This window comes from Chelon labrosus (assembly GCF_963514085.1).
Source record: "Chelon labrosus genome assembly, chromosome: 6".
In the NCBI taxonomy this organism is placed as follows: domain Eukaryota; kingdom Metazoa; phylum Chordata; class Actinopteri; order Mugiliformes; family Mugilidae; genus Chelon; species Chelon labrosus.
In genome coordinates, this window is record NC_140342.1 from 19953293 (window position 1) to 19980531 (window position 27239).

Here is a 27239-nt window from a genome sequence, read left to right on the forward strand (position 1 = left end):
ATCTGTGGAGTCACCTTTCCTCTGCTGCAGAAGCTCCCCGCCTCTCACCCGTCGTCCATTTACATGTTTGATGTAGTAATTCATGGAAATTGACCATTTATTTTTGTAACTCTGATGTCAGGTCTCTTTCTACGCTGCAGCCCTCGAGCCATGTTGTAACACGCACAAATACATTACAACAACCTTCCATGTTATTGGAAATTTATGACAGAAATTAAAAGAAAAACTTGTTCTGAAGCAACATTTGCACGAACTCAATGACTGTGTCCCCACACACTAATCTGTAAATGTTCCTGCACAGACTGTACATCAGTAAAAAAAAGCATTCCCTTTTATAACTGTGTTCTTCCTGACCTCCACAGTGGTGCTACGGGTTCTACGTGACGCACCAGCAGGGCCACACAGGCTTTGAACTCTTCTTTAAGACCCGCGAGTTGAAGAAGAAGTGGCTGGATCAGTTTGAAATGGCCATGTAAGTACAAGGAGGCATGAACGCCGCAGTCGTGACAGTTTGTCAGCCGTGCAGGAGACCGGTGATCATGCTGTGTGCTTCTGTGTGCATGCGTGTATGTATTGTGTTTATTCGTCTTTGTTTGCACGTGGTGTTATTCCGAGGCGGAGAGAGGTGTTGACTCTTTGGTGTGCACTGTTTGATCAGGTCTTAGCTGTAGTCAAACACACACTGCTGACAAAAGCACACTAACACACAAACACAGACTAATGTGTCTGTCTTTGAAAGGACTTTCCATCAACATGATGCATTCCCTAGCTAGCCCCTTAGTCTACCTTTAACCATCTGAAGTAAGTGCCATATGTAACTAAAATGTAACCCTAAAACCAAGTGTTAACAGGCTTGAACCATAGACTGTATATAAATATGGACAATGCGTCCCCAATTCCTTGCACTGGCCAAACTGACGCTAGTTTCCCGGGGATACGGGCAGCCAAATTCTGCACAGTAAGGTCGGAGAGTGGAGCCATGCGGAGCTGTGTAATAGATGACCCGCACACGCCGGTCAGACTCACTCTCATTCTCATTTGATTAATATTAAAATTAAAATGTCTGATTATACACTGTACTTGTTTATTTATTATTTTTTCTTGTTCTCACGGCCCAATGGGACTGCTTCGCGGAGCGGTTGGCATGGCAACATCCTGATGTCAAATAACATGGAGGAGGTGGCGCTTATGCTGCCTATACTGCAGCCAGCCACCAGGGGGAGCTCTACTTGCTTTGGCTTCATGGCGTCCATCTTTATTTACAGTCTATGGCTTGAACCCACAAAATATTTTGGTGCCCCACAAGAACAACATGGAGCCACGTTAAACACACAGAAAAGAAATTACCTCTAGCTTGAAGCTATTTTTTGTGTCTATGCACTGGGTAATTCCCATTGGGTAATGGCCTTGGTTTTATTAGCACCATGCTCTAACCAATGGAGCTACCTGACCAACACGTTCTTCTTTGTGTAGACACCTACACATAATATTAACTGTTCCAAAGAGCTGCAAAACTACAAAGATGTCACCTTTCCTTGATGGTTCTCTTCAAATCAATGCTTTATGGAGATATACAGTATCTTTTGCATTATCTTGTAAAAGTAGGCGGTTTGTCCAGACAGTTAGCCAGTCTGCACCCGTTGTTATGTTGATTCAGAAGAATACTGTGTTGTTTTGACATTACACTCTGACTGACTGAACAAATGTATGAAAACAATATCCCTGATGCGCATGTTGACTACCTGCTATGGCCTTCCCGAATACATTTTCACTTGTCACGGTGTTGTGAATCATTCTTGATATGTTTACTGCAGAGCGTGGCGATGTGCATGTGCAATTTTAGTTCTCGCCCGCCTCCAACTTGAACTGTATGTAGTAGCCTATGATTTTGTACACTTCCATTACCACTGAGCCCACGACGCCTGCCCAAAACATAATGTGTAAATTGCGAAATTTAAAAAAGAAATTTCAACCCTGTTTGAAGGCTGTTTCGACACAGATATAAGGTTTGTGTCTGAAAACAGCCATGTGTGCCTCTGTGCATTGGGTAATGACACCAGAAGGGGCCAATTCCAAAAGTGAAAATTGGACCTACCTAGGAGGATGTGGGCTCGTGATGAAGGACTCACTTATGGGAGCACTCAGTTTAAGTGGCGTCTGGATGGCGTGTTCAATACAAAAACCCTTTTTTGTGTCAGCCGTGTTTGTTCACGTTCCAGAAAGACTGCCTCGTTCTGCTATGCGTGTTTCCCATATCTCATTTCTCATATTTGAACACATGCAGATCAAAATTGGATTTGTCTGGGTGGATTCAAGTCCTCTTCATTTACTTGGTACACGTGCACTGCTGGAATAATTGCTTTTATTTCTGTCAGCTGAAAGAATAAACCGCAAGGTTGTTTTTGCCATAACAAAGTTGTTTTATTTAGCTGATTGAGACTGATTTGCATTTTGAATAAATCTAAAGAACTTGTCAACTACTGAGACGCAAAAGAAAATGACAGACGGTTTGATGATTGCATCGCTATTGTCCAGACTTAACCGTCTATTAATTAAAATTGCTTAATCTTAACTTTACTAAAAAATCCATGTATTTACTTTTTTTATTGTGAAAATAAGTCTTTTACTTTGAAACTACAAATATTTTTCCATGGAGGGAGCTAAACTGACACATCTTTCATTATTTAGGAAGAATCACCTTAAAAAAAAATGTTTTAATAGAGTTAAATAGCAGCAGGCTACTCTGAGACTAGTATTTATTCCATTTAAAAGGAGGGAAATTATTAATTTTACTTTGTAATTTCAGACAAGTTTCAGAGAGTAAACTGCATTTTCTTCCCAGAAGATCACATATTGCAGATACTTAACAGGTGTGTAACCCAGGTGTAGACACAGGCAAGACAAGAATAATGTCAAGGATATTTATTGCAAGATATAGAGAAGATGGGGAGTTGGCTTGCTCATACAGGTAGCTGAGAACCGGGAAGTGAGGCTGGGGCAGTGGTTAGTGGTCAAGATAGCAGGTCCGGAGTGAAATCCTGGGCGGGATGAGAAGTGTATAAAATTGAGGGTTACAGGGTTGAGGGTTACAGGGAAGTTTGACCAGACTCCTGTGTCAGAACAGACGGTATTATTACTGGAGCAACAGGCAACAAGCACTGAATGCCGAGGATTCATAGGCTCCGTACGTAGCACCACTCATGGGCAACCCAGTCTGTGATCCGGCTAAGTGGAAGTTGCAGGGCTGAATAATTTGGAGCTCCTGATTACTGAACTGGATGCAGCTGGAGGGACTCTGCCCTGACTCTGGCACACCTGTCACCACTCGCACAAACACACACACTCACACGGCGTGAGGGAGATGACTGACGCTGAACTGGAAGGGTTGGGGTATCGGGAGAGGCTGCAAAGGCCAGAGGGGTGACAATTGTTGCCTTAAAATGAGACGGCAGTTACGACACGGGAAACGCCATGCACTCAAAACGCTTGCCAATCAAGTGGTAACGTCGGCCGTAAATCGTGCCAACACCACTGCTAGGTGGTCCTCGAAGCTAATGAGGCTAATCAATATCAGACATATTCTGAAATTACAAAGAAAAAACTCTACACAGCTAAACTACAACATGTTAACTTACCCTCCAATTTGACTCAGGCATTCGCAGTCCCCAAAAGATGAATTGTTTTCTTTCACCATAAAGTTGGCTTATGTGCTTTTGTGTGAGGAGCACACTAACATTTTACATCAACTACAGATTGATTTTCTCTTGCATTCATGCTCTTCTCAAGATGAATTAGTATTTGCTTTATATATAGCGTCAGCATCTGGTCATAATGTATGTGCACAACTTAGACTGATTGCTTTGGGTTTTGTTCAAATGAGTAAATGATAGCACACCATCGTGTTAAACACCTGCTAAACATAAACCTGTTATTAGCATTTAACTCCAAGCTTAGCCTAAGTACCGCCGCTAGCAGAAGCTGCTAGCTTGTCTCAGACCTATTTTCATTTAACACATTTGTTTTTTTCTTAGATCAAATATCCGACCGGAGAAAGCCAACCACAACTCCCATCAGTTCAAGATGCACACATTTGAAAGGATCACTTCCTGTAGCTTCTGCCACATGTTGCTCAGGTAAGATTTTTGGGCACCGTGAACAGACGCTTCCACTTGGGATAACTATGTAGACCTGACGAACTCCCAGTCGAGTAAAAATGCTGCTGAGTGACGATCCTCAATCCTGCGACAGAGACAGGGTGAACATGAACTGTGACATATTGTTCCAGGATGGCAAACCACCATCTATTATTACGCTGATATCGTTCTTAGGAAAATACACTTTCAGATCTTTCTCACACTGAAGGCAGGAGAGAACACAGTGACATTTTATACTTGAGTCTTTTGTCACTTTAGGGAAAATTAATATTTTTCTTAATTTAGCAGTGAAATTAACTGAACATTTCTCAGCATTTATTAATTGAAATGAACGTTTATCATACTGTAGCAGTGATTGTACGTCAGTGTTCAGCACAAAGTGACGGTTTTATGGTTTTTGTGAAGCTGAGGGACATTTCCTGTGTCATTTTTCTTATCTCGAGTGCGTGACAGAAGCCAGAACATTTCTAAATGTCAAGGTATTTCTCTTAAGGATGCCGTTGCACATGAAATATATTTCGTGTTTCATTGTCTGCAGGGGCATCTTTAACCAGGGTTATCTCTGTCTAAAATGTGGCCTGGGGGCTCATAAGGAGTGTCTGGGTCGACTGGGGCTCTGCGGGAGAACAGGTAAGACAGAGACCTCCCAAATTAGCAGTGTTTTTTTAACACTAAATACCAAACTTTGAGGTGACCTTTCTTCTAGTACCCCCAAAAGGCCTCGGTTTCCACTTACACTCATGAAATATCAAAATCTAAAAGGCAGATGGCCATGAAATTTACTGAGTACATGCATGCTCCCTAGAGGAGGACCTCTTTACATTTTCATCACTCCTCTAGTTCCACACACTTGTGCCAGGTTGCCAACCATGTGCACAAGCTTTCTAACAACCATTGTAACCATTGATGAACCTCATAACTTTCTCTTACTTTGCCATGCTTATTTATTTACAGTACCTTACTTCCCCCTTTGGAAAAAAATATAAATTTAAAAGTCTGTATTTGCAGGGTTGAAAATTACACACAATATATGCTTTGACTTCAAACATTCTTAGCAATCGTACAATGGCTGAACCTTACTCCAGAGTCAAACCTTAGGTCTTCGACGCTGGTAGATTACCTTCCTTGAATGCACACACAGATAAAGCCAGTTCAAGCCATTTGACAAGGCTTCTTTGCAGAAAATGCTGTGGTCCTTATGTATTCAGAGGCGTGATGGAGGCCAGCAGAGGTTGACAGCTGAGGTTGTATGTCAGGAAGCCACCACACACTCATATTGTATTCCTCTCACTGTATGTGTTTCTCCCCTGACTGCAGATCCTGGCAAGCCAAGGCCCAAGGTAAGACCTGGACTCTTTCTCCTCTTTTGAGCTAGACACCTAAGCTAAGATAATTACTGAGTCGTAACGTAACAGATGCAACCCCATGCATGTGCACACAGATCACAAATCTAAGCTTCGGACTAAAATCCAAGCAGATAATGTTATTTGAAAATGACTTGGCCATGCTAGTGAACAGTTTGTTCTTGCTGTGAAGTGGAAGTAGACAATAGTATTTAACAAATGTTGATTCCCAGTGGAAACTTTCCTTTGAGTGATACCAAAAACACTGGCAATTTCTACTTCACCTGTCAGTCTATGGCACAGGCGTCAAACATAGGGCGTGCGGGCCCAAGGCGGCCCGCCAGAGGGTCTAATCTGGCCCGTAGCATGAATTTGAAGACTGCAATTGTTTTTTATTCCTAATTTGTCCACTGTTTTAGTAAGAGAAGTGGACAGAACACAACACTGAGACCCAGGAATAAACAGGATCATTTTTGTTTTTCAAAGAAATTATTATTATTATTAAATGTAAACAATCTCCTAATTTACTTGTTCTTTGCACTAAAACAAATGGAAAAAGTCTGGAGTTGCTGTTACTTATAGGCTATTATTCTGTTATGCTACTGGTCTGGCCGCTTGAGATCAAATTGGACTATATGTAGCCCCCAAACTAAAATGAGTTTGAGACCCTGGTCTATGGACTCTGGAGTGTAAGGAAAAAAAAATATTTAAATTGCATTTAAAGTATTCTTTATAAACATTAATGCAAATAAAGATATAACAATAGAAAATCATGATTTTTTTTCCAAATTATAACATAGTCAGGAAGAATATATATATGTACTTCAATAAGGAATCTAAAATAAGCATTTCAATTCTACTTTGCCTTAATATACCTTTAGAGTATTCCTTCCATAGTAGCTATTCCCCCACTACAGTAATCTTTTGTGACTGCATTCGTCTGAAGACAGATCTCTTTAATTCCCCGTCTTGTTCGATGCTCTGCCTGCAAATTTAAAGAAGTTTGAGGCAGATCAGCAGCAGGAGGAGATCTGTTTGACTGGACTTGTGTCAACATTTACAGTAACAGCTGGCCACTCCTGGTTCTTGTGGCTTCTCTGTGGTTTAGACTTCACTGGTGCACGGATTACAAAACGAAAAGTTCATAATTCATTCTGTGGCACGCTCTGGGCTTCCTGTAAGCTTTTTGTTTATGCAGAAAATTAACAGGGGTTTTACCTTACCAGACTCCCTGGAAATAACAACCGCGTATTTATGCATGTTATGTATCCAATTAACGAACAGTTACCACCAAAAGAAAGTGCTCCAAAATGAACGTCTAGATTAAACATTTGATCTAAAGAGTGTAACACTCACATATGATTGTGATGAGAGTACGACTGGTTCTTTAGGTCAGCCTGGTCCTGCACGTGGAGTAAGAACCTCTATATCCATCAGTGTTTTTCCTTTCTTCACGTTTCTTTCTTCCTTTCTATTTTTTCATCTTGCTTTCTCTCTCCATTTACAGGACAACACAACACCGCCAGACCCAGGTCAGTATGGCTTGACCGCCTGACTTTTGTGCGCCTGCTAAGGGCTTTATGTGGTGCCTCTTAAGCTTCTTTCATCTGGGCTCTGCAGAAAAACAGCAACACAGTGAGGATGAAAAGGAGATGGTTGAGGCCAGAGTGAAACGTGGAGCAGATAGATGGCGGTTTAAAGCCAATCCTTGGATGTTTAGATACGTTTTTGATCACATATTACCCAACAGTTTCTTTATTTTTTTTTTGCACATAAAAGATTTTTCTCAAAAATACTCTGACATGAGAGGAGGAAATGAACAACAGTTTCCCCCTGACAAATATATTTGAGTATATACAGTATAACCAATGAAGAAGAGGATGCAGATGGAATCCTTAATCAGAGCACAAAAAAAATAAGAAAACGCTCCTTTTCTTGCTCGCATGCCTTGATGCCTAAACTCTAGACGGCATTGAGATGAATTGGAGTGGGTGGAATCATTATGAGAACCACGGCAGGAGAAATGCTGGCAGAAAAGCACTTCTAGCAGTCTATATGCCTCGGCCTCAACTGCTGAGCTGGGCCCTCGTGATAAATCAATTTCCATAAGGGGCTTTATGAGAAAGACAGCCCTGCTTATTGTTCTTATTAAAAACATGAATGTGAGATATTCCATTCATCTGGGGTCACAGTCAGCTAATAGTTTCCTCGGGCTGGTTTGCAGGGGAGCTGTGGCTGGAAGGGAGATGTGTCTGAGGGGGGGCTGGATGTGTGAGTCAGGGGAGAGTAAGTGGCTGTGTCTTTTAAGTTGGCAGGGGTGTTTAGTCTTAGACCTAGCCCCATGCTCGTGGCTGTATTTGTCTGCCGCGCTGAGAAAAGATTGGTGCTGCGCCATTCAGGAATCAAAGAGATGAATTTCCTGCATTGGTAAAGTGCCGTTTTTTCGGATGGTGCCACTTTGGTGGTTTAGACCTCAATCACGAAGGCTGTCGGCGAGTCACACACAAATTAGAGATCAGTTGTGCTAAAATGTTTAGGAAAATTGCAATAAGAGGCTTTGTGCGTTTGCAAAAAAGTAGAAATAATTACTGATAGACTTGAACTGCAAGGAGCTGTAGTTTCCTCCTGTAGCTTGGGTGGTTTTATCTGCAAAGGTTATGAAATAGCTGCATCTGAGATGTAAGCAAGAAGGAAAGTTAGCTTGTAGCACTCTGAGCATTGAAAAACTAGAGGTAAACAGCAACTTGAAAGCAGATAAAAATCTTGTTTTTGCTGACGTTTAGTATTTTATCCTCGCTTCACTTCAAAGTTGTCCAGCTTGTTTCAGCGTGTATTTATTCATCAGCGATCAGACACATCTCCAGTTCATTCTAGTAACGCGGAAAGGGGAGTTTAACATATATTTAGTCGAGTAAAACCTAGTTTTAAAGGCCGAGCTAAGGTGACATTTGGTGAGGATGCCTTCCGGACACCTCCCCACCCCGGGGTAGACCCACAATTTGCTGGAGGGATTATATATCCCGACTGGCCTGGGAACGCCTCGGGATCCCTCAGGAGGAACTCCGCTAGGGAGGGGGACATCTGCTTAGCTCATTCCAATCCGACTTGGGATAAATGAATGAATATGGATGGATGGATTGTAATTAAATGAAAGTGTGTAATTCTTTTCCTCATCGTGCAATAAGTATCTCTGTCATTGCACTATTTTCACCCATTACTCAGAGCTAATGATCAGCTTACACAAGCTATTAGTACTCTGTGTTAATCCAAGTAAGGTTTGTAACACCAGTGTTTACAATTTTGCATATAAATGTGTTTGTGTTCCCTGCCGCCCGCTAGGTTTACCGAGGATGGTTGCGATCAGAGACTACAGCGGCATCCCCTGCCCTCAGCGCGGGCCCCCACTAAGCATTCACGCGGGGGAAGTCATTGAACTGATGTTTGCCGACCTGCACAGCTCCTGGTGGCAGGTGCGTGTCACTCAGCTCACCCTCGTCTTATCTCAACATCTGTGACCGTATGAAAAAGTAACATGCTATGGCTCACTGGGTTGTTGTGCTGCACGCGAAACCTCTCCGGTGTCAACGGGTCTGAATCTGTGCCTGCGTGTCACCTCTTCTCCCTGATGTTGGATGTCCCACTGTGTGAAGTTTTCCAAAAGTATTAATGCGGTGACAACAACAATTGATCTTCTGTCGTCAGTTATTTCTTGTACACCGACCAGGCATAACATTATGACCACTGACAGGTGAAGTGAATAACACTGATTATCTCTTCATCATGTGGATGGCCGGGTGCATCACTTGCATTATGGGAAGAAGGCAGACCGGAGGAAGCAGTGTGATGCTTCTGGCAATGTTCTGGTGGGAAACCTTGGGCCCTGCCATCCATGTGGATGTTACTTTGACACGTAACCACCTACCTAAGAATTGTAGGTGCACACCTGTCATGGAAACGGTATTCCCTGATGGCTGTGACCTCTTTCAGCAGGATAGTGCGCCCTGCCACTAAGCAAAAATGGTTCAGGAATGGTTTGAGGAGCAAATCGACAAGTTTAAGGTGTTGCCCTGGCCTCCAAATTCCCAGGCTCTCAATCCAATCGAGCATCTGTGGGATGTGCTGGACAAACAAGTCCGATCTATGAAGGTTCCAACTCACAACTAACAGGACTTAAAGGATCAACTGCTAACATTTTGATGCCCGATACCACAGCACACTCAGGGCTAGTTTGGCCGCGAAAGGGGGACCAACACAATATTTGGAAGGCGGTCATAATGTTATGCCTGATGGGTGTAAATCACTAATTGTATTGTGGTTGTTAAACACATTCTGTGTCCTGTCAGGTGAGCCATAAATATGACATTATGATGAAGTCAGAGCGCAATTAGAAATATCAGTCGAAGATCTGTATGAACTCCCCTGGACCCGAGTTACATTACAAATGTGTTATCTGTCTCTTCTCTCACTCTTTAGATTGAATCAGAGCCTACATCTGATGATCTAACCAATTAGTGGCTTCAGTTGATTAATAGAGTGCCACGGTGAAACAATAAAACAGCAGACACTTCAGCCTCTGGAGGATGTTTTAATGGCTGGTGCACAACCTCATGTACTGGCACATTTAGCAAGCATCTCACGAGGTCAGCCAGTGGTTGAGAGCATTTGACCTTATCTATTTTTGAAAGGATGGCGATTTATCTGGGGTCTTCCGGCAGCCTCCCTAGCTGTTTCTCACTCTGCTTTATGGCAGGCATTAAAGCCTCATCCTCCTTCTGGTGCTGCTCCAACCGGCCCGCGGCCTCTGCCAACGGCACGGCTGGGAGTAGGCAGTAAGCCCGATTTCCTGTGCTCCGTGTTCCTCTCTGTTGTGACATAGCACAAGGTGGAGGGTGAGGACGTGAATGCCAGGAGACTTCTTGTAAGCTGGTAGAACGCCGACCAGAATGTCGTGCCGCAGACCTGATGGCACTGTATTGTTTGCTGCCATGGCAACCATGCATGCTGGAAATGGATAATCGGAGGAATTATGTGGCTGCACGCATTTGTGTATTCCTGTCTTGTGCAAAAGGATACTGTAATTAGCTTAACTGAAATCTATCCTTATGACCTCGCAACCACTGGTGGTTCCCATGGTGTTTGTATTATGTGTTCCTACAGTGCACAGTGGACGCTATAGGATATAATTTTCTCCATTCTGTGTTCTCCTTTGAGGAAAAGCCAGGCAAATGATAATCGGTGTCACCGTGAACTATGTGGTTTTATTTTGCAGGTAAATCCGTAAAACAGTCAAATCAAATGGCTTCGTTAGTAGCTAGGTGGTGACTGCAGTGCCTTTTTATGACAGGAGACAATAATGTAAGCAATCTGGGTGGAAACAAAATATCTATCTTGAATGAATGAATGAATGAATGAATGAATGAATGCCTTTATTGTCATTGCATTTAGGTACAATGAGATTCATAGAGCCTCTCCAGTAAAGTGCGTCAACACATATACACTAATAAAAAATCCATTTTACAACACATTCATTGCAATATTTACACCCTCCTCCACACACACACACATACACATGCAAACACACGTTTCAATACATCCACCCACCATCCATTGCAACATTGCAAACATCCTCCATGCAGCCTGTGTAATAAATATGAAAGCATGTAATAAATAATAGTAAAGAAATAAATGAGCGTAAAGTGCTGAGTAACAATGCAAATAGCATTATTAAAAAAGTTTAGCTCCATTCAAAATTGATATTGCCTTGGGAAAGAAGCTATTCCTAAACCTGCTAGTCCCTGTTTTTAGACATCTATAGCGTCTCCCTGAGGGCAAGAGTTCAAACAGTGAGTGACCAGGGTGAGAACAGTCCTGTGTGATTTTTGTGGCCTTTATATTTTGGCTATTTTTGTAGTCGTTTTGGCGGTTTACGAACAGCTTTTGTGCTGGAAACCATCACCAGAATCCTTTTTGCACATTTCCCTGCAAGCCAAATCTCTTTTTTTAACATCTTTGTTGATTTAATATGCATCACTACTGGCGCACAAAATTTCCCTGCAGAAAACAGATTTAAATCTCCGGTACACTGTGGAATACAGAAGGATTTACCTGCTGCTAATTAGGCTAATCGGCATGGCGTGAGCATGCTGGGCGAGGGTTCGAATGTAATGAAGCTTAATGTTTATGTAAAAAGTGCCATGCTATAACTTTGAAGGTAGCAGCCGCCCGCATCAGTGGAAAAGACACACATGCACATTTACTTGAAAACACTTATGAAATAAAGAGCCTAATTGTATACCTTCAAAATGTTAACTGTTTACAGCTATTCTGCAGAGGGCGTTGATGCGTACCAACAGCTGGCAGCAGTAATGAGCTGTGAAGTGTAGGATATTATACTGTAATAAACGGGAAGATGACGAAGACTACAATCTGACAGTTTGAAACAATGAAGTTTGTTGGGCCGCACTGTGTTTGGGTGAGAAACGCAGAATCTTAACAAAACCGTGTTTGTTTACGATGAAAACTCCACAGGGTACCTTTAATCTTCAGCTTCCCCAGTGGCGCCAGAGGATGGAATTACAGAACGTTGAGAATTCATATCCCCCGTTACCCAGAAGGCAATTATCCCCCGTCCCACTGGCAGAACAATACAATCAATCACTGTAATTTCATTTGATCCTTTGGCTGCTGCCTGTTTATGCCAGCAGAGTAATAAGTTTAATCTTTATCATACGCTTATCGAAGGCATAACAAATAGAGAAGGGCTCTCAGAAAACCTTTGATGAAATGTTATTACACAGAATGAATCATAGAGATGGGTAAAGATTCGCTTTCCAATCTAGTTACTGGCAGGGATTGCACGGTCCCAAAAAGCATTTCATACTCTAATAAAGAGGAGTGAGGAGGAAAGCATAACCGGGGCAGGAAGCTGAATGAAGAGCGCCACATGCCCCTCGCCGCTCCCTGTCTTCTCAGATTGACTCAATGGACTGCAAATTGACCCCGAACTCAGAACTGGAAACCCAGATTATCTTGAGCTTAATGCTGATACATATTCTTATTATAGTCTACAAGATAATGTTCATGATAGTAAATTAAGGGTATAAACTAATTGATTTACGTAGGGGGAAGTCTTTATGAAAAAGTAATTTGTTTTTCTGAACTGGTTTATTTTAGCTGGCGAAAAAAAAAAAAAAGTCAAGAAATTAATGATTTTCATGTAAAGCCTGTGGTAGCTTCAGGCAGGTTAGCTACTAAACTGCGATTGTTAGTCTTTAGCGCGAGCTCACGCTGTTTGGATATTCAAAGACCAGAATAAGATCCATTATTTAGTGTTAAACGAGGCTCTTGTTTTGATGCAGCACAAGTCTAACTGCCGGCAGAGTTTGAACCATAATTAACTCGGGCTGCAAATTAGATGCACTGCTTGTTGTGCGCTAATTGCCGAGGATTTATTGAAGCAAGTGTGGGAGGGGAAGAGAAAAGGAAGAGAAGAAGGGAAAGAGAGAGAGAAGTACGACGGCTGCTCCCAGACAAATATAACGTGATTAACAAGCGGTTGCCATTGCAGGGCAGAATTCTGGCAACGAACGAGATTGGCTTCTTTCCAAGTGACGCTGTGAGGCCTTGCCCGTGTGTAAGTGTGCATATTTTTTGTAATCAATAAGACAAATTCAGCGTGATTACAATGCATTTGGTGTATAATGGCTACTATTGATGTCTCGCCAAAGGAATGTAGTGCTCTCAGTTCAGTTTCTTTCGCCGTAGAAGACCGATTATGGCCATTAGATGTGGCTTGAATATCACATTACCGCAAATGACCTCCACCTTCTGTATCGACTCCCTTAAAACACAAAATAACCACAATTTTTTTTTTCTTGCGCCAGCTTCCAAAACCCGTCGATTACTCTGCCCAGCTCTGGTAAGTGGTGCAAACAAACAGCCGGCGATTGCCAACAATAAACACGTGTCATTCTTACCCCCCTTATTATTGGTGGTATTGACTGTTCTCATCCTCATATTCAGAATGATTGATTGCAGTGTAAGTGCAGTAGTTGTTCATGGATGGTTCAGGTTTGCAGGGCCCATGGAGAGGTACCAGGCCGAGGTGGAGCTCATGGACCGGGGGAACAGCACCTATCTGGTTCGACACAGGAGCAGAGAGTACACTGAATATGCCATCAGTATAAAGTAAGTGACTCGATGGCTTTCCTGCCGTTTACTTCCACACCGAGTCCCCTGCAATTTTCCCTCGCTGCCATTTATCAAGAATAGTGGAATAAACATGCAGTCGGCAGCAGCGCTGTGGGCAAAACACTTTCTTGCGGGAGGTGAGAGACGAGTGGCGAGAATAATGCCCACATGCAAATAACAGGCCAGTGCACCGGTGCTATCAGAAAACAAACAGCTCATCAAATACTGAAGTGGATTGGCTGCGACAGAAGGAGTTCACGCTGTGTTCCTCTCACATCAATGAAGAACAAGACGTTATAGACTATATCACCAAACCAAACAGCCTGTAAATGAAGAATAAGGAAGGTTTGTCTCGTCTGAGAAGTAAGAGCTGACACAGAAACGCAGATAGAGGTGGAAAGAATGTAGTTTAGAGGCGTGGTTCGTTCAAATTATAAAACATTTAATTGAAGTCTTATATCCTGGTGGTAACATGTCTTCGATCCGGTCTTCGTTGTTGCGGTTGTTTTGGTCCCAACGCTTTTTTTTGTTCCTCCCAGAGACTAGTCATCTGATGGTAAAGGGGAACTACTGTTTTTTACAACCTGGACCTTATTTCTGGCATAAAATACGATCATTTACTTACCCATGTAACTTTGGTGTCATTTGGAGTCGTTCGTCAGATATTTACATCTGCATATATCCATATAGTGGGAGTGACTGGGGCACCGAAAAGCAGCCTCTAAATAACGCATTATCTGCCATGAAACTTCACCAATTTCACCAATATTTTGTTATGATACGCTAGTCCTATTCTCTGGACTCAACGGGGAATAGCACTAGCATATCATAACAAAATATTGGTGAAATCGGTGAAGCTTCAGGGCAGATAATGCGTTATTTAGAGGCTGCTTTTCGGTGCCCCAGTTACTCCTACTATATGGATATATCCAGATGTAAATATCTTCCGAAGGACTCCAGATGACACCAAAGTTATATGGGTGAGTAAACGATGGTATTTTATGCCAGAAATAAGGTCCAGGTTGTAGAAAACAGTTGTTCCCCTTTAACCACATGTAGAGTGGTAACGATATTTTTGGCAGATTTAACGCATTTATGTCCCAACATTTTTATTTAACATCCATGTTAAAGAAATATTGTCGATGTAAGATGTAAGAAAACTAAACTCTTACCATATTCCAAAAAATAAATAAAAAAAATTACAGTGAAAAGATTCTTAACACATTTACGGCAGTCAGGAAACAATAACATTCGGTTTATTTTACTCTTTTTAGTATCATTTTAAATCTCCTTCACTTCACTCAGGCATATACCTCAACCGTAGACCATGTATACGTATATTAAAGGTAGTATTCATTAAGTTACTGCAGTAATTTACACCAATAACAACTAAGATTCTACATTTGACCATTGTTATCATTGTACGAAGCCAATGGTATTTGCCACAAACTGATCTACAAGAAAGAAAAACAACAGTGAATTAGCTATTGTGGTTTATGGCGCAGCCTTCAGTATGACCTTTGAAAACTAATACCTACCCTGGATAATTGCCAGACCTTGCTCTGAACAGTTTTCGCTGCCATTACTGAAGAAATAATCCCTAATAGGGATGGTTATTATCTAGACGTAACGACAGGGACACTGTTCCTGTTGAATTTCTAAATTGACATTTATTTTCCAGAGAGTTAGGTGTGGAAAAAAAAAATCTGTTCTCCTAATACAAGTGAAAGGACCCCTGTCTGCCATCTTCACTTTTGTTTTCTCGGTACGGCGGCCGGCTCGGTCCATACACCTCAGCTGAATGTAGTACGTGGAATTGGATGGTTTATTTTCCCCATCTGTGCCTCGGAAATATGTTCAAGGGGTGCTTGATAGCTTTGCATCATGCTATTTGATGCTCTTTGCCTATCAGTCTTAGAAATGCTTTTCAAAAAGAACCCAATGCACTTGAATTGTAGATAAAACATACATCCCTTAAGGCTCCAACAAATGACTGATTTATCTGCAAGCTGAATGCTTCCGTGTCCCTCTTTTCAGATACAACCGTACCCACTTAACTGGTGAATATGCTTCAGGCTACATCAAAGTTTGTCCACTCTTAAAAAAAGAAAGAAAAGAAGAAAGTAATATACCGCCTCCTTCTGACCTGCCATGAAGGCTCCAAGAGATTATAACGATTGAGGGTGCACTCTGAAATAGTGTTTGGATGTTAAGACTATTTAGCCGGTGACACACCATCCCAGCCCATTTGGTTTGGTAGACTCGTACCGTCCCTCATTCAAAGCTTTGATGTACGGGGCCAGTTTCTGAACACCCCAATCCTAATTGCCTGTCTCAACGCTTAAGATCATTATCGGGATGGCCGTTTGAGATAATGGAGCTTTATACGGAGGGCTCCTACTAATCAACTGGAACTGTCTAGTGTCACACACTGCAAGTGGTCAGTTTGTGCTAGTGTGTGTTGAATGATGTTTGTGTGTATATGAAGCACCCGGAGCCTGTAGGAGCAAACTCTGCCTTCGCCAAGCGCGGCTCATCCGTCTCCACGTGTTACGCACCTTATATTTCAGCACTCATCAATAATGTATCAGCAACCATATATTCATAATGTATCAGTGAGTTTGCAGCACGTCTATATTCTGCTCATCTGTTATACACTGCAGCGGGAGATTTACAATGCGGATCTAGCTCCCGTGGATCTTGCACATCACCATACGGGGAGGCATGCTATATACAATACGATGCCTGGCCTTGCAGCTAGCCTGACAGCATACCCCCACTTGAGCGTGTATATGCACTGAACAGTGTGAATGCATCTTCAAGTTTAGTCCACATTACTGTTCACAGTGCTTAGCCTGAGCTATGACTCTCATATGTCATACGAGCACACTATGGCTCAATTCCACACACTCTACAGTATGTTTTATGGTTTGTTTTAGTGAATAGCATCTTCCAGGATAGGCTACGTGTGCTTGGTCAAAAACTTGAATCATAAAAAGGTGCGCAATAACGAAACAAATCCACACAATCAACAGCAGTAATTAACAGTGAAGCTTGAAAGTATTTGCACCTCCATTTCTGCAAAAAAAAAAAAAGTACTCAAAACTTTAGCAGATTTTCCTGACAGTCCTGACAGTAGACAGAGAGAATCCAATCAAACAACTGAAACAGAAATATTATGCTTTGGTATTTCTTAATTTAGGAAAGTAACCCAATATTACAATATTATATCAGCGAGAGGCAACAGAAAGTGCACCTCTAGGATTACAAGTTAATTTCAAGGCCCATCTGTTTAGAGAAAGGCAACTGAATTTCAAGAAACTCTACAAGGCCAGTAACCTTTCTTTAACGTATTTGGACATGATATAATTTAATTTCATGCAGTATTATTGTATGACACCAGTCTATCAGGTAACAGTCTTATATGCGCTACATAATACCGATGGATTTGCAATCCTGGGATCTTTGTTTCTCTCTGGCACAGAGCTGCAGCAAACAACGTCACTAGCAAGATATCAACAGTGTGATAATGTATTACGAGAGTATAGATCCATGATCCATCTACAGCTAATTGACCTATTTTGCATTTGGAGTGTTTCGACACATTACATTTAATATAACCTGAAGTGTGTACATACTAAATCTGCCTGATTTTTGAGAGCAGCGTGAGGACGTGTGACGGACAGCTTTTCCTCAGTATCCACATTTTGACTCGACGGCAGGAAAGCTACATTAATTCATAATAAAATTAGTCTCTGCTCCATTTATCTACGGCGCCACTGTAGGCTGTCTTACAAGGCTCACAGATTGTTAATAGTAATGTATAACTTTCCTTCTGTGGAAAGGAAAAGGTCCGCAGTATTGCTCATTGTGCCGACAACGCCAGAGACGTCCCAGAAAAAGTGATCTTCTTTTTGTTAAACTGATTAAAGTCCACTTTTTGAGATGTTGAGCCACATCTTGGATCATATTCTGTTAGGACAAAACAGTAATATACAATAAATCTAGTTGATTAATATGCTGAGAGAATAGGATTATGGGTCATAGTAGGAATTAGCCATCACTGATTATTCCCACGGGATAAATAAAGTATCTGTCCAAATATTTTAAGTAAACACAAGCCAGAAATGTGAATAGCTCATATCTAAACTTTTACTATTAACCGCTATGAATGAATTGGATCTGATTTCCACGGCGGGAAAAACCAGGGGGGTGATCGTGTCGAACAGAGTTGCTTTTCTCAGCAGGAAAGCAGCTGTCAGCCTCAGACAGACCTTCGTGACGGTTCACCACGGAGACCGGATTGATGTGGAAGCATGTATAGTTGATTAGCAGCCCATGTCTTATTCATCCTCCACAGGTTCAACGGTAAAGTCAAGCACATTAAGATTCTGACCAGGGACGGAGGCTTTTACATCGCTGAGAGTCGGCTGTTCAAGACCGTTCTGGTAAGGGCTTTAACTTTGTATGGATTTTTCTGCCCTACAAACGGCTGTAGCATTAATGAGTATAATCATTCTGACATTACACTACTTTTTTTTTTCCGGCACTCTCTTAAGATTAATAAATTCTTCATGCAAAGTCAAAAAAATTGTATAATAAAACATTCTGACGGTGACTGACACAGAAAGCTGTATTTGCATTCATTTCAATACATGATCAAGATTTACCCTGACTTACCGCCGTTACCTGTTGTTTCTCTTATGCTTGTTCTACATAGGACTTGGTGGAATACTACAGACAGCACTCTCTGAAGGAAGGTTTCAGCAGTCTTGACACCACTCTGCAGGTCCCCTATAGGGAACTGTCCAATGGAAACATGCCCATGGCCATTACCAAGGTTGGCAGCGGTGAGTCTGCTACACAAACATCCGTGTTCCCTCCCTGACAGTATCTGTGTGACAGGTGGAAGTGCTACAAGTTCAGATCAGATCTCGATCTTGTTATAGTTGAAAGACATTGCGAGCATTTGTTTTGACCCGTTTGGAGGACCAGAGGCTTAAGCTTTTGCTACAGAAGTCCAGATCAGATAAAGTAAGGCGTGAGTGAGCTGTTTTTTTTTGTTTTTTTTTCCCAGAGAAAGTCAGAGCTGCTTGTAAAAACCATGTCAGTATGACAGATAGAGTCAGACCTCTATATTTCCCATGTCCTTACACAGAAACAATAAAACAAGCTGAGTCCACAAACAGTTTGCAGAAATCTGTATCTCACACATTATTTTGTTGTTACGCTCCCTCACCCTGTGGAGAAATGTCCCAGCCTGCGTTACAAAATCACGCTGACAGAGCATTTGCTTGGTTATTAAGACACCCGAGTCTGTGTCTTAAAACCCAGGGCAGTCCTATCTTTGATGTGTGAGACACGCTGGAGATATTTAGCGCTGCATAATGAGCTAACATGATTCCCTTTGGTAAAGCACAGCAGCAGACGTTTCCTTGAGAGTTCTTGCCTCTTAATTTTTACTTGATCTTTTCATTTAAGTCGAGTAAAACATTTACATCATTCAGAGTTTAATATGTGGATCTCTTTATGGCGCAGAGTCTTTGTGTGTAGATGAAATGTTAGCTGCTTTTTTGTTGACGTGTATTTAGTGTGCCAAAACAGTGTTACAGTGGCGGGCTCTGTTCAAAGAATTCCCCACTTTTGGTGTTCGGGTTCAGGCTTTTGTGGGCATTTTGGGCTTTTATGCAAGGGGTCAATGTCAATTTTCCAAAAAAAATCACGTGGACAAATTGATACAGTGCTGTATACACCGATTAGCCACAAAATTAAAACCACTGATAGGAGAAGTACATAACATTGACCATCTTGTGACAATTCAGTGTTCTGCTGGGAAACTTTCAGACCTGGCATTTGTGTGGATGTTACTTAGACATGTAGCACCCACCCAGACCAGACCAGGCACCCCCACCCCATAGCAATGAAACTCCTTGATGGCAGCAGCCATCCCCAGCAGGATGCAGCCTGACACAGACACAAAAACGCTTTAGGAACTAAAACAAAAAACATGAAAAACAGCACAAGGTGTTGACCTGGCCTCCAAATTCACTAGATCCCAAACTGATCAAGGGCCCTCCCCTCAACTCATAGGACCCAAAACCCCCCACTAACAGGTTACACACCCTCAGAAGGCCCATGTCCATTCTCTGATGAGTCACAACTGTTTTGGAGGCACAAGGGAGACCTACACAATATTAGGAAGGTGGTCATTATGTTATGGCTGATCGGTGTATAAGAGACGTACTGTGTTTAATATGGAAAACCCCATTTCGTCTTATTAAAGCTGACAAAGAAATTCAGTTAGAGTCACATTTGAGAAGCTCTCACAGGGCCGGAGTGAAGCATGCGCTTGATATTGTTTTGCTGCATGGTGAAACTGTCATTCTTGTCTATCAGCGATGTAAAGCAGCATCTTCAAATGCAACTTGTCGGCATCGACAGGCCTGAATAAATGCACCGTTGTTCAACACGTCCAGTCACTGCATTGTTACTGGCCCTCGGAGACAGAAGCAGATGCTCATTCACTCCTTGAAAGCTCCTGAAGGATAAAGGGAAAGGGGGTCTTGAGGAAGAAGGAGATTAGAGGAAATGGCAAGTTGGGAATAGAGAGTGCACGAGAGAGAGATAAAATGTGGATAGAATGAAATGCACAGATGGGGGAGAGGGGCAGAGAGATAGAAAGTAGGGGACAGGGGAGGGAGGGGAGAGGCAGGAAGTAGAGAGAAAGATGGTACCTTGTGTTAACATGCAGTGTGCATCTGGATATATTATCTGCATGATGGTTATTTATTTATTATATTCATTATACAATGAGAGATCTTGTTATCTTCATTTTACCCTGATTAGGTGTGAAAATAAGGCAGATATAGTAAACAAACCACTTCCCCATGTGCATTTGCACCTCAAATTAATGTGAGTATTTTTATTCCCCTTTTCATTTCAGCATGTTGATGGATTTAAATACATTTAAAGAGGGACACAGGGTACAAAGGCGAGGCATGGAGTAACAGAGATAGAAGGAGAGCAAAAGACAAAAGAGAGAGTGAGGAAGACAGTGAGTGAGAGAAATAGAAAGGAGCCTCGGCGGCTCACCAGGCTGTGCAGAGAGGTCCCAGTTAGGGCCTAGTGCCCGAGGCAAGCACCAGGAGCCTGCTACTCCAAACGTCACAGCCCGTACTCTGCTCAGCTCCGAGATGGCTTCACAATTTTCCTGACAGGACATGACATTTCACTAGGGCTGGCTGCGGAAAAAAAACTGTTCGACAGCCGCCCGCTGACACACACCTGGGGGACACCCCTGGTCCAACTGAGGGCCCGCGACTGTTTCCATAAAACTGGCAAAAGTTTGCGAATGCGATCTGATCTAAAAGAGCAGGAAGCAGCTGGAGGTAAACTGTCTCAACTTAAAGAAAGGTATACGTGTAAACAACCACAGCGGCTGCAGCAGCAGCGGAGGCAAGCAGCTGAACGCTGGAACAAAGTCAAAGTTAGCCCGTTGTGTCTGTTCGGATGTAAAATTCTGCTACATCCTTGTCCCCCTGCCTCCTTTGGCAGCGTCGGTCTCCGAGCACATCAGGCTTCAAAGCAGCTCCGCAAGAGGTGTGTTTGTGCATTGCTGCCATTCACTGCGCCGCCTTCTCTGAGAAAGCCTTGACAGACCCGCCGTTGCCTCATTGCATTCTGGGATAGATTATTATTGCCTTAAGTCGTCCACCCCCATAGACAGACTTAGTGTGGGCACCGCGTTCTCTGTCTGATAAACAGCCTCGGTAGAAAGACAGATGTCATGCCAAAACAACAACAACGACAAAAAAAAAAAGGGTTTGAATCTCAAGACAGACACCTCATAGCAAAGAAAATAATATGTGAGGCTAAGAAAACAATCAGAAGATGCACAACTACTGAAAAGCCATCAAAACTCTGGAGTAATTTCCTCGGGAAAAAAAAAACAGCGAGCACTTTTAATTAAGTCTGGCTGACTGATTGTCATTGTGTGTGTGTGTCAGTGCTAGAGCTGAGATATCATTTGCAATGCAATGATCTGTTGTCTGTCAGGGTAATCCTTCTGTAGTCGTGTATTGATGTTATTGGAAAATCCAGTTTTGTTATATTAATGATTATAAGTGGTATATTACAACTTAAAGTATTAGGTACACCTTGTTCAAACCAGTACTGTAACAGTGCTCCAACACATCCCAAGTTCATAAAGGTTGTATTGTTCACTTATTGTTGTTTGAGTGTCAGTTCAGCTCTATGGTCATTCTGGAGGATGCAGATCTTATCCACACCGGTGTAAATGGAACGGAAACCTTAACAGAAACTCCCATCAGTCAGCTCAGGATGCACATACGAGTGTTTACGTAAACTGTAAATACTTCCTACAGGTATGTGTGTACTTGTTTAACGTGCGCTCCGGCCACGCTCTTGACACGTGCTGGCCCTCCGCCCGCAGGGGAGAAAAAGGAGACGTGGAACCATATTGTTGCCTTGACAGGAGGTGTTTTCTCGGCGCGACGGTCTGCTGGCTCAGATGGGATTTCATACGGGAGCAGAAGTCGGTTGGCTCTGCGGCTTGGTTATCCCAGACGTTGCCTTGTCAGGGTACCGTGCTGTGCTCAGGCGTGTACTTAACCACATGCTGCTACTTTGGCTCACCTGCTCCGAAGCTGAAGTGGTTGTTATTGGCTGATTATTAAGCAGTATGCTCTGGAGGAAAGTTGCAAAAGTATGGGGACATAACAATTTGCCAACTTTCCAGCCATTCAGTTAAGAGTCACATGGGCCAGAGTAAAGCGTGGGCTTGATAATGTTTTGCTGAAGCTTTGCAAACTCTAATTCTTGGCCTTTAGAGATTTAAAGCAGCATCTTCAAATGCACTGTTGTTCAACAAGTCCATCGTTATCGTCTTCATACCACTTCCAAATGAAGCTCCTCTCTCATATAAGCAATGTGTACAGGTAACTCCAGAGCATAGAGGTTTTCTCTTTCAGTTTTGGACCAGAACAGTAGCTACAAATAGGAAATAAGACAGGTGTATGTATGTGAAATATCCTGTATTTGTTATTTTTTATTTTTGCTCAGGCTGCGGTGCAACTTTAGAACTTCCTGGTGGGCTCATGCACCCAGGACACTGTTGTCTAAAACATTGCAGAGTTTCTGCTGAATTAGTGTCGAGGTGCTTAGTTCAGAGCAGTAAAGTCAGACAAAAATAAACCAGTGCAGACTTTTCGACAACCACATCCACAGGTACATTAGTAGCTACTGAATTAGCCCACCTAGCCGTGTTCTCTGCTACGTAGAAACCGTGTGCGCACGTCAGCTGAAGTGACAATTTGTCTGACGGCTTCACTGTTTTGCCATCCTCTCTCCCACCTGTATTTGCTTTCTGCTTGTTCTTTGACTTTGACAACTTTTCCTCTTTTCGCTCTCCTTTACCCTCTCTCACACCCTCTTTCTGTCAAACTTGTGTTTACTTTGCTTATGTTCTCTCTTTGCTCCCTCTACGGCCTGAACCCCCCATCACGCGCTTCGTTTCTCTGTAGTTCCTCCTGGCGGCTGCGGCTTTGTTCCTCCCTCCTCCTCGCCTTTCTGGTCAGGTACAGGTACAGCTTTTCTACTTTCTTTGTCTCTCCCCGGCTGTGTGCTCGCATTGCCAGTTTTCCCGAAGACAAACTGTCTTGTTTTTCCCGTCTCTATTAAATAATGCAGTCTAATGATGCCAGTTTTATGTCATATTACACAGACTGTACGAGCTTCTTGAGGGGGAAAAAAAAAACATTCACATCGGTCGCCTGTAATTAAAAATCTGAGATAATATGAATTTTCCGCCAGTTAGGATAACTCCCATTTGGTAATCATAACTGCAGTGGAAAATTACTGGCCTTCACGTTTTTCTAAATCCAACAATAACATCATCAGTTCAGCTAATTAAAAAAAGGGACATGCACTTTTGTTTGTATGGTTTCACTTAATGGACCGTGACAAAAATGTCGCACAATAGTTAATTCGGGTTTAGCATCCCATTTTCATTCTGCCAGCGTGGCGCTAGTTTGCAGCACAATGGTCTATTAGGATCGCTTTATGTCTGTGTCTGTTTGCGCTGCTGTGCATTACATTATAAAACATGCATGCATGTTAAGAGCCTGAGCGTCTCCCTCGTGCACAAAATGTGCCTCCGTGTGCACACGGGAACAGATGTATTCCTTTCATCTGGCATATCTTCACAGTTGTGTCATCTGTATTTTCACCGATAAGGCAAACAAGCCGGAGTTCACGTGTGATATGAGCCCTGACCTGCGCGCGTAGGGCTAAACAGATAAGTGTGGATACATTGCGTGAGCCGAGTTCAACATTAACTTTTAATAAGATCAACACGCGACTGTGATAACCCGTGACCCCTCATCTTGACTGTGTGCTGCTTGGCCTCACCGAGCTTGGCTGCCGGATATCTCTCTCTCTCTCTCTCTCTCCTCCGACCACTGAACCTGATATATTCTCTCATTTCTGTCTCTGCGGTTTTGCCTTTACTGTTAGAACGTCTCAGATCCACGAGTCAAGGCTTTTTGCTGCCTTATCATCCTTAGGAGATGGCCATAGTCACTTTACTGTGGTTAATACCTGTGAGAAATGTATTTTTTTACTATAGTAAACCATATACAAAAACAAAAACTAAACAAAAACTCAAAAATCTATATTAGTCAGATCAAATTTAAGATGTGATCGCCTTTTGACCTTCCTATAGAATAGATTCTGATTTAGCTTTTGTGTGAAGTGGCACTCTAATTTTAAAAGTGTGATATTTCTTCATGAACCACTGACAGCACAAGTTCTACTAGTGCCTAAGACGGTAGTCAATGTTCATTCAGTCTGCATCTCTGACATTATATTTAGAATATTTGTGATTTTTTATTATATCCCTCTCTGTCCCCAGTCTTTTCTCCCCGGGTGGTGGGTATTGCGGTGGCACGCTACGACTTCTGCTCCAGAGACACGCGGGAGCTGTCCCTGCAGCAGGGCGACATTATCAGGATCTACACCAAGATGTCCAACGGGTGGTGGAAGGGAGAGGTCGACGGCAGGGTGTGTGTGTTTGACAATTCTGCACCGTCCTTTGCCACTGAACCGATTCTGAATTTGTTTCTTTTTGACTTTGTGCAAACATTTTGGAGTTCAAAATAACAAAGGGTTGATCAGTAATAACGCAGAGGTAAAAGTGATCATATTTTTGACTGGCCTTGATCTCGGTGAAGCTCTTTACTATTGGGAGGAATTAGGATGAAAGTTCTTGGTGTCAAATGCAGCAGTGTGAGGACAAGTTACTGAGAGTAAGAGAGGTGTATCTGTGTAGACAACTGAGCAGAATGAGGTATACACATATATATATATATCTGAGCTGCAAGCTAATTGTATTCTGTTGCCTCTCAGGTCGGCTGGTTTCCCTCTACCTACGTGGACGAGGAGGAATGACTTTGCTCATTGAATAACATCTATTCAGCATCCATTCAAAGCCGACCACGTCCGGTGAGCGCGACGCTGCTCTGCCACTCACCGTGGCCTCAGTCAGACCTCTTTGATAAAAAAAAAAACCCTGAGACTCGGACATGAGATGAAGCGGCAGTGCCCTCGAAAACCTTCTCCTGCCCTCTGACAGACTCCCACACAGAGGAGATGTCAAATCACAGATTCCAGGAGCGTCGTGCCATATCTTACCTCTCTGCGGCTCTGTCTGCCCCCGCGGTCCACCGGGAAGTAGATGTGCTATACCCAGATAACCCCCACCTCCTTCCTTCCTTCCTTTTCCCACTCACCTTCTCTTATTATTGATGACTCCATTGGCCGGTGTGAGACTTGCCTTCACTGTCATCATGTTTCGATACCGGGACGGCTCAGCCACCCAAGTGGAACACAGATCCTGCTGACAGTGCGCCGCCCAGGTACTTCTGCAAATTGAAATGCAGACGCAGAGGAGCTTTCACTGCTGCTGGAACACTATAGCCCCCTTGGCTTAATCGGACGTTTGCGTGTTCAGCTGTCTTTAATTTTAGTTTTTGAATTTCAGTCTCGTATCACTGGACATTTTTGACACTCACTTCATGAAAAAAAAAAAAAAAAATGAAGGATGAAAAGTTTTCAGTATCGTATGGATGAATGTGTATGTATGCAGTCAGTAGACTTAGGGGGCGGGACATCTGACCAGCTTTCAAGATTTGATTCCTGTTCTATTATCATTTCCTGCATTGGATTGGTGTAGAAACAGAAATAGGCTGACATTTTGGGAAATACACTTACGACTCTGATATCAGCGTCTTGAATATTAAGTTACAATCACTGACTGTATATGAAGACAGAGGAACCTTCCATGACGTCACCCGTGGGTTTCCCGAAAGAGCAGATTTGAAGCTCAAAGCGGCTACGTAATCTCTTATGCATAACTTTAATCCTTGACATAACATTACATGAAAATTCACATCCTGTACAGTTCTCATAAGACTCAAACTGCAGTTTTTGATATTTTTTCATTCACTTGTCATGCCTGGAGTTTGCTTCATAGTTACAGCCCAATACCTTAGCTTAGCACTGACTGGAAGCAGGGTTAAAGAGCTCTACTAAGCCTCACTCACTCTGCACAAATATAACAAAAAGCTCAGCAATTATCTAAACCTCACTAATGAACTCTTGTACTAAAGCCATAGTGAACTTTAGAGGTGCCGATAAGTTGATTTTGATAACTTCCTACTGCTGCCGCCTCCCCCTCTTCCAGTCTTTATGCTAAGCTAAGATAAGCTAAGCTGAACAAAACAACTCCTGGCTGTGGCTTCATATTTAGTGGAAAGACACAAGAAATATCAACCTTCTTATCTAACGCTCACCAAGAAAGCAATAAAAAGCCTATTTCCCAAAACATCTAGCTATTTCTTTAAACAGCAGCCGGTCCCACAAGGTTGAATGAATATGATAAATGATCAAGAGAAAAAACACTCTTCGTTAACGTTTCACAAATGATCAACCCATTTAAGGGCGCTTGAGGAAATATAACACCCAGTTCCCACGTTTGACTTCAGACCACTGACTGTATGCTTCAGACACGTGGAATCATCAAAGGAAATATATGCACAAAAGGAATCACAAAGCCGAATAAGTTGTAAAAGTGCATGTGAGGTCTGGGCAGCGAAATTGGAAGTATAGGCCCGTACTTTGCTCCTTGATCATTCACCGTGGAAACCAGAGAGTCCTTTTATATTCCACAGATTTTGTGTTTACCTCAACTCGTTTTGGTTTCAGAATGAATGATTCAAGGGTGATGTAATAGCTGTTCACTGTAGAGCAAGGTAACACAAGGGCGTTAAGTGATGCTGTTTTCCTTCAAACGTTAACACCCCGCTAACCATGTGTGTGACATCAATATTTAATAAAAGCGTACTCTTTGAATTGTACTTCTGAAATTTGATAGGCTATTTCTCCCTCTTCAGACAAATGGTACATCGCACGAACAAAGGCACCGGGGTTGCATCACAAATCACAGCCGTGTCTGACACGGTTGTGGAGGTGCAGC

At 42.6% G+C, this 27239-nt stretch overlaps 1 protein-coding gene across 2 annotated transcripts in view; it reads left to right on the top strand.

Moving 5' to 3' along the window:
- LOC311489111 (guanine nucleotide exchange factor VAV3-like) overlaps positions 1-27007 on the top strand; it is a 49936-nt gene extending 22929 nt beyond the window's left edge. Inside the window, exons 15-27 of one of the 2 annotated variants that reach the window (XM_084546054.1) lie at positions 363-472; positions 4032-4133; positions 4693-4784; positions 5472-5494; positions 7005-7029; positions 8837-8967; positions 13065-13130; positions 13381-13415; positions 13568-13684; positions 18048-18135; positions 18408-18537; positions 24618-24766; positions 25112-27007. In XM_084546054.1, the coding sequence (XP_084402180.1) occupies positions 363-472; positions 4032-4133; positions 4693-4784; positions 5472-5494; positions 7005-7029; positions 8837-8967; positions 13065-13130; positions 13381-13415; positions 13568-13684; positions 18048-18135; positions 18408-18537; positions 24618-24766; positions 25112-25153 (1110 nt within the window). In that variant the 3' untranslated portion in view covers positions 25154-27007. Of the gene's footprint in view, positions 1-362; positions 473-4031; positions 4134-4692; positions 4785-5471; positions 5495-7004; positions 7030-8836; positions 8968-13064; positions 13131-13380; positions 13416-13567; positions 13685-18047; positions 18136-18407; positions 18538-24617 lie in introns of both variants that reach the window. The other variant, XM_084546053.1, reaches the window with a different exon arrangement.
- Positions 27008-27239: the final 232 nt, after the last annotated feature.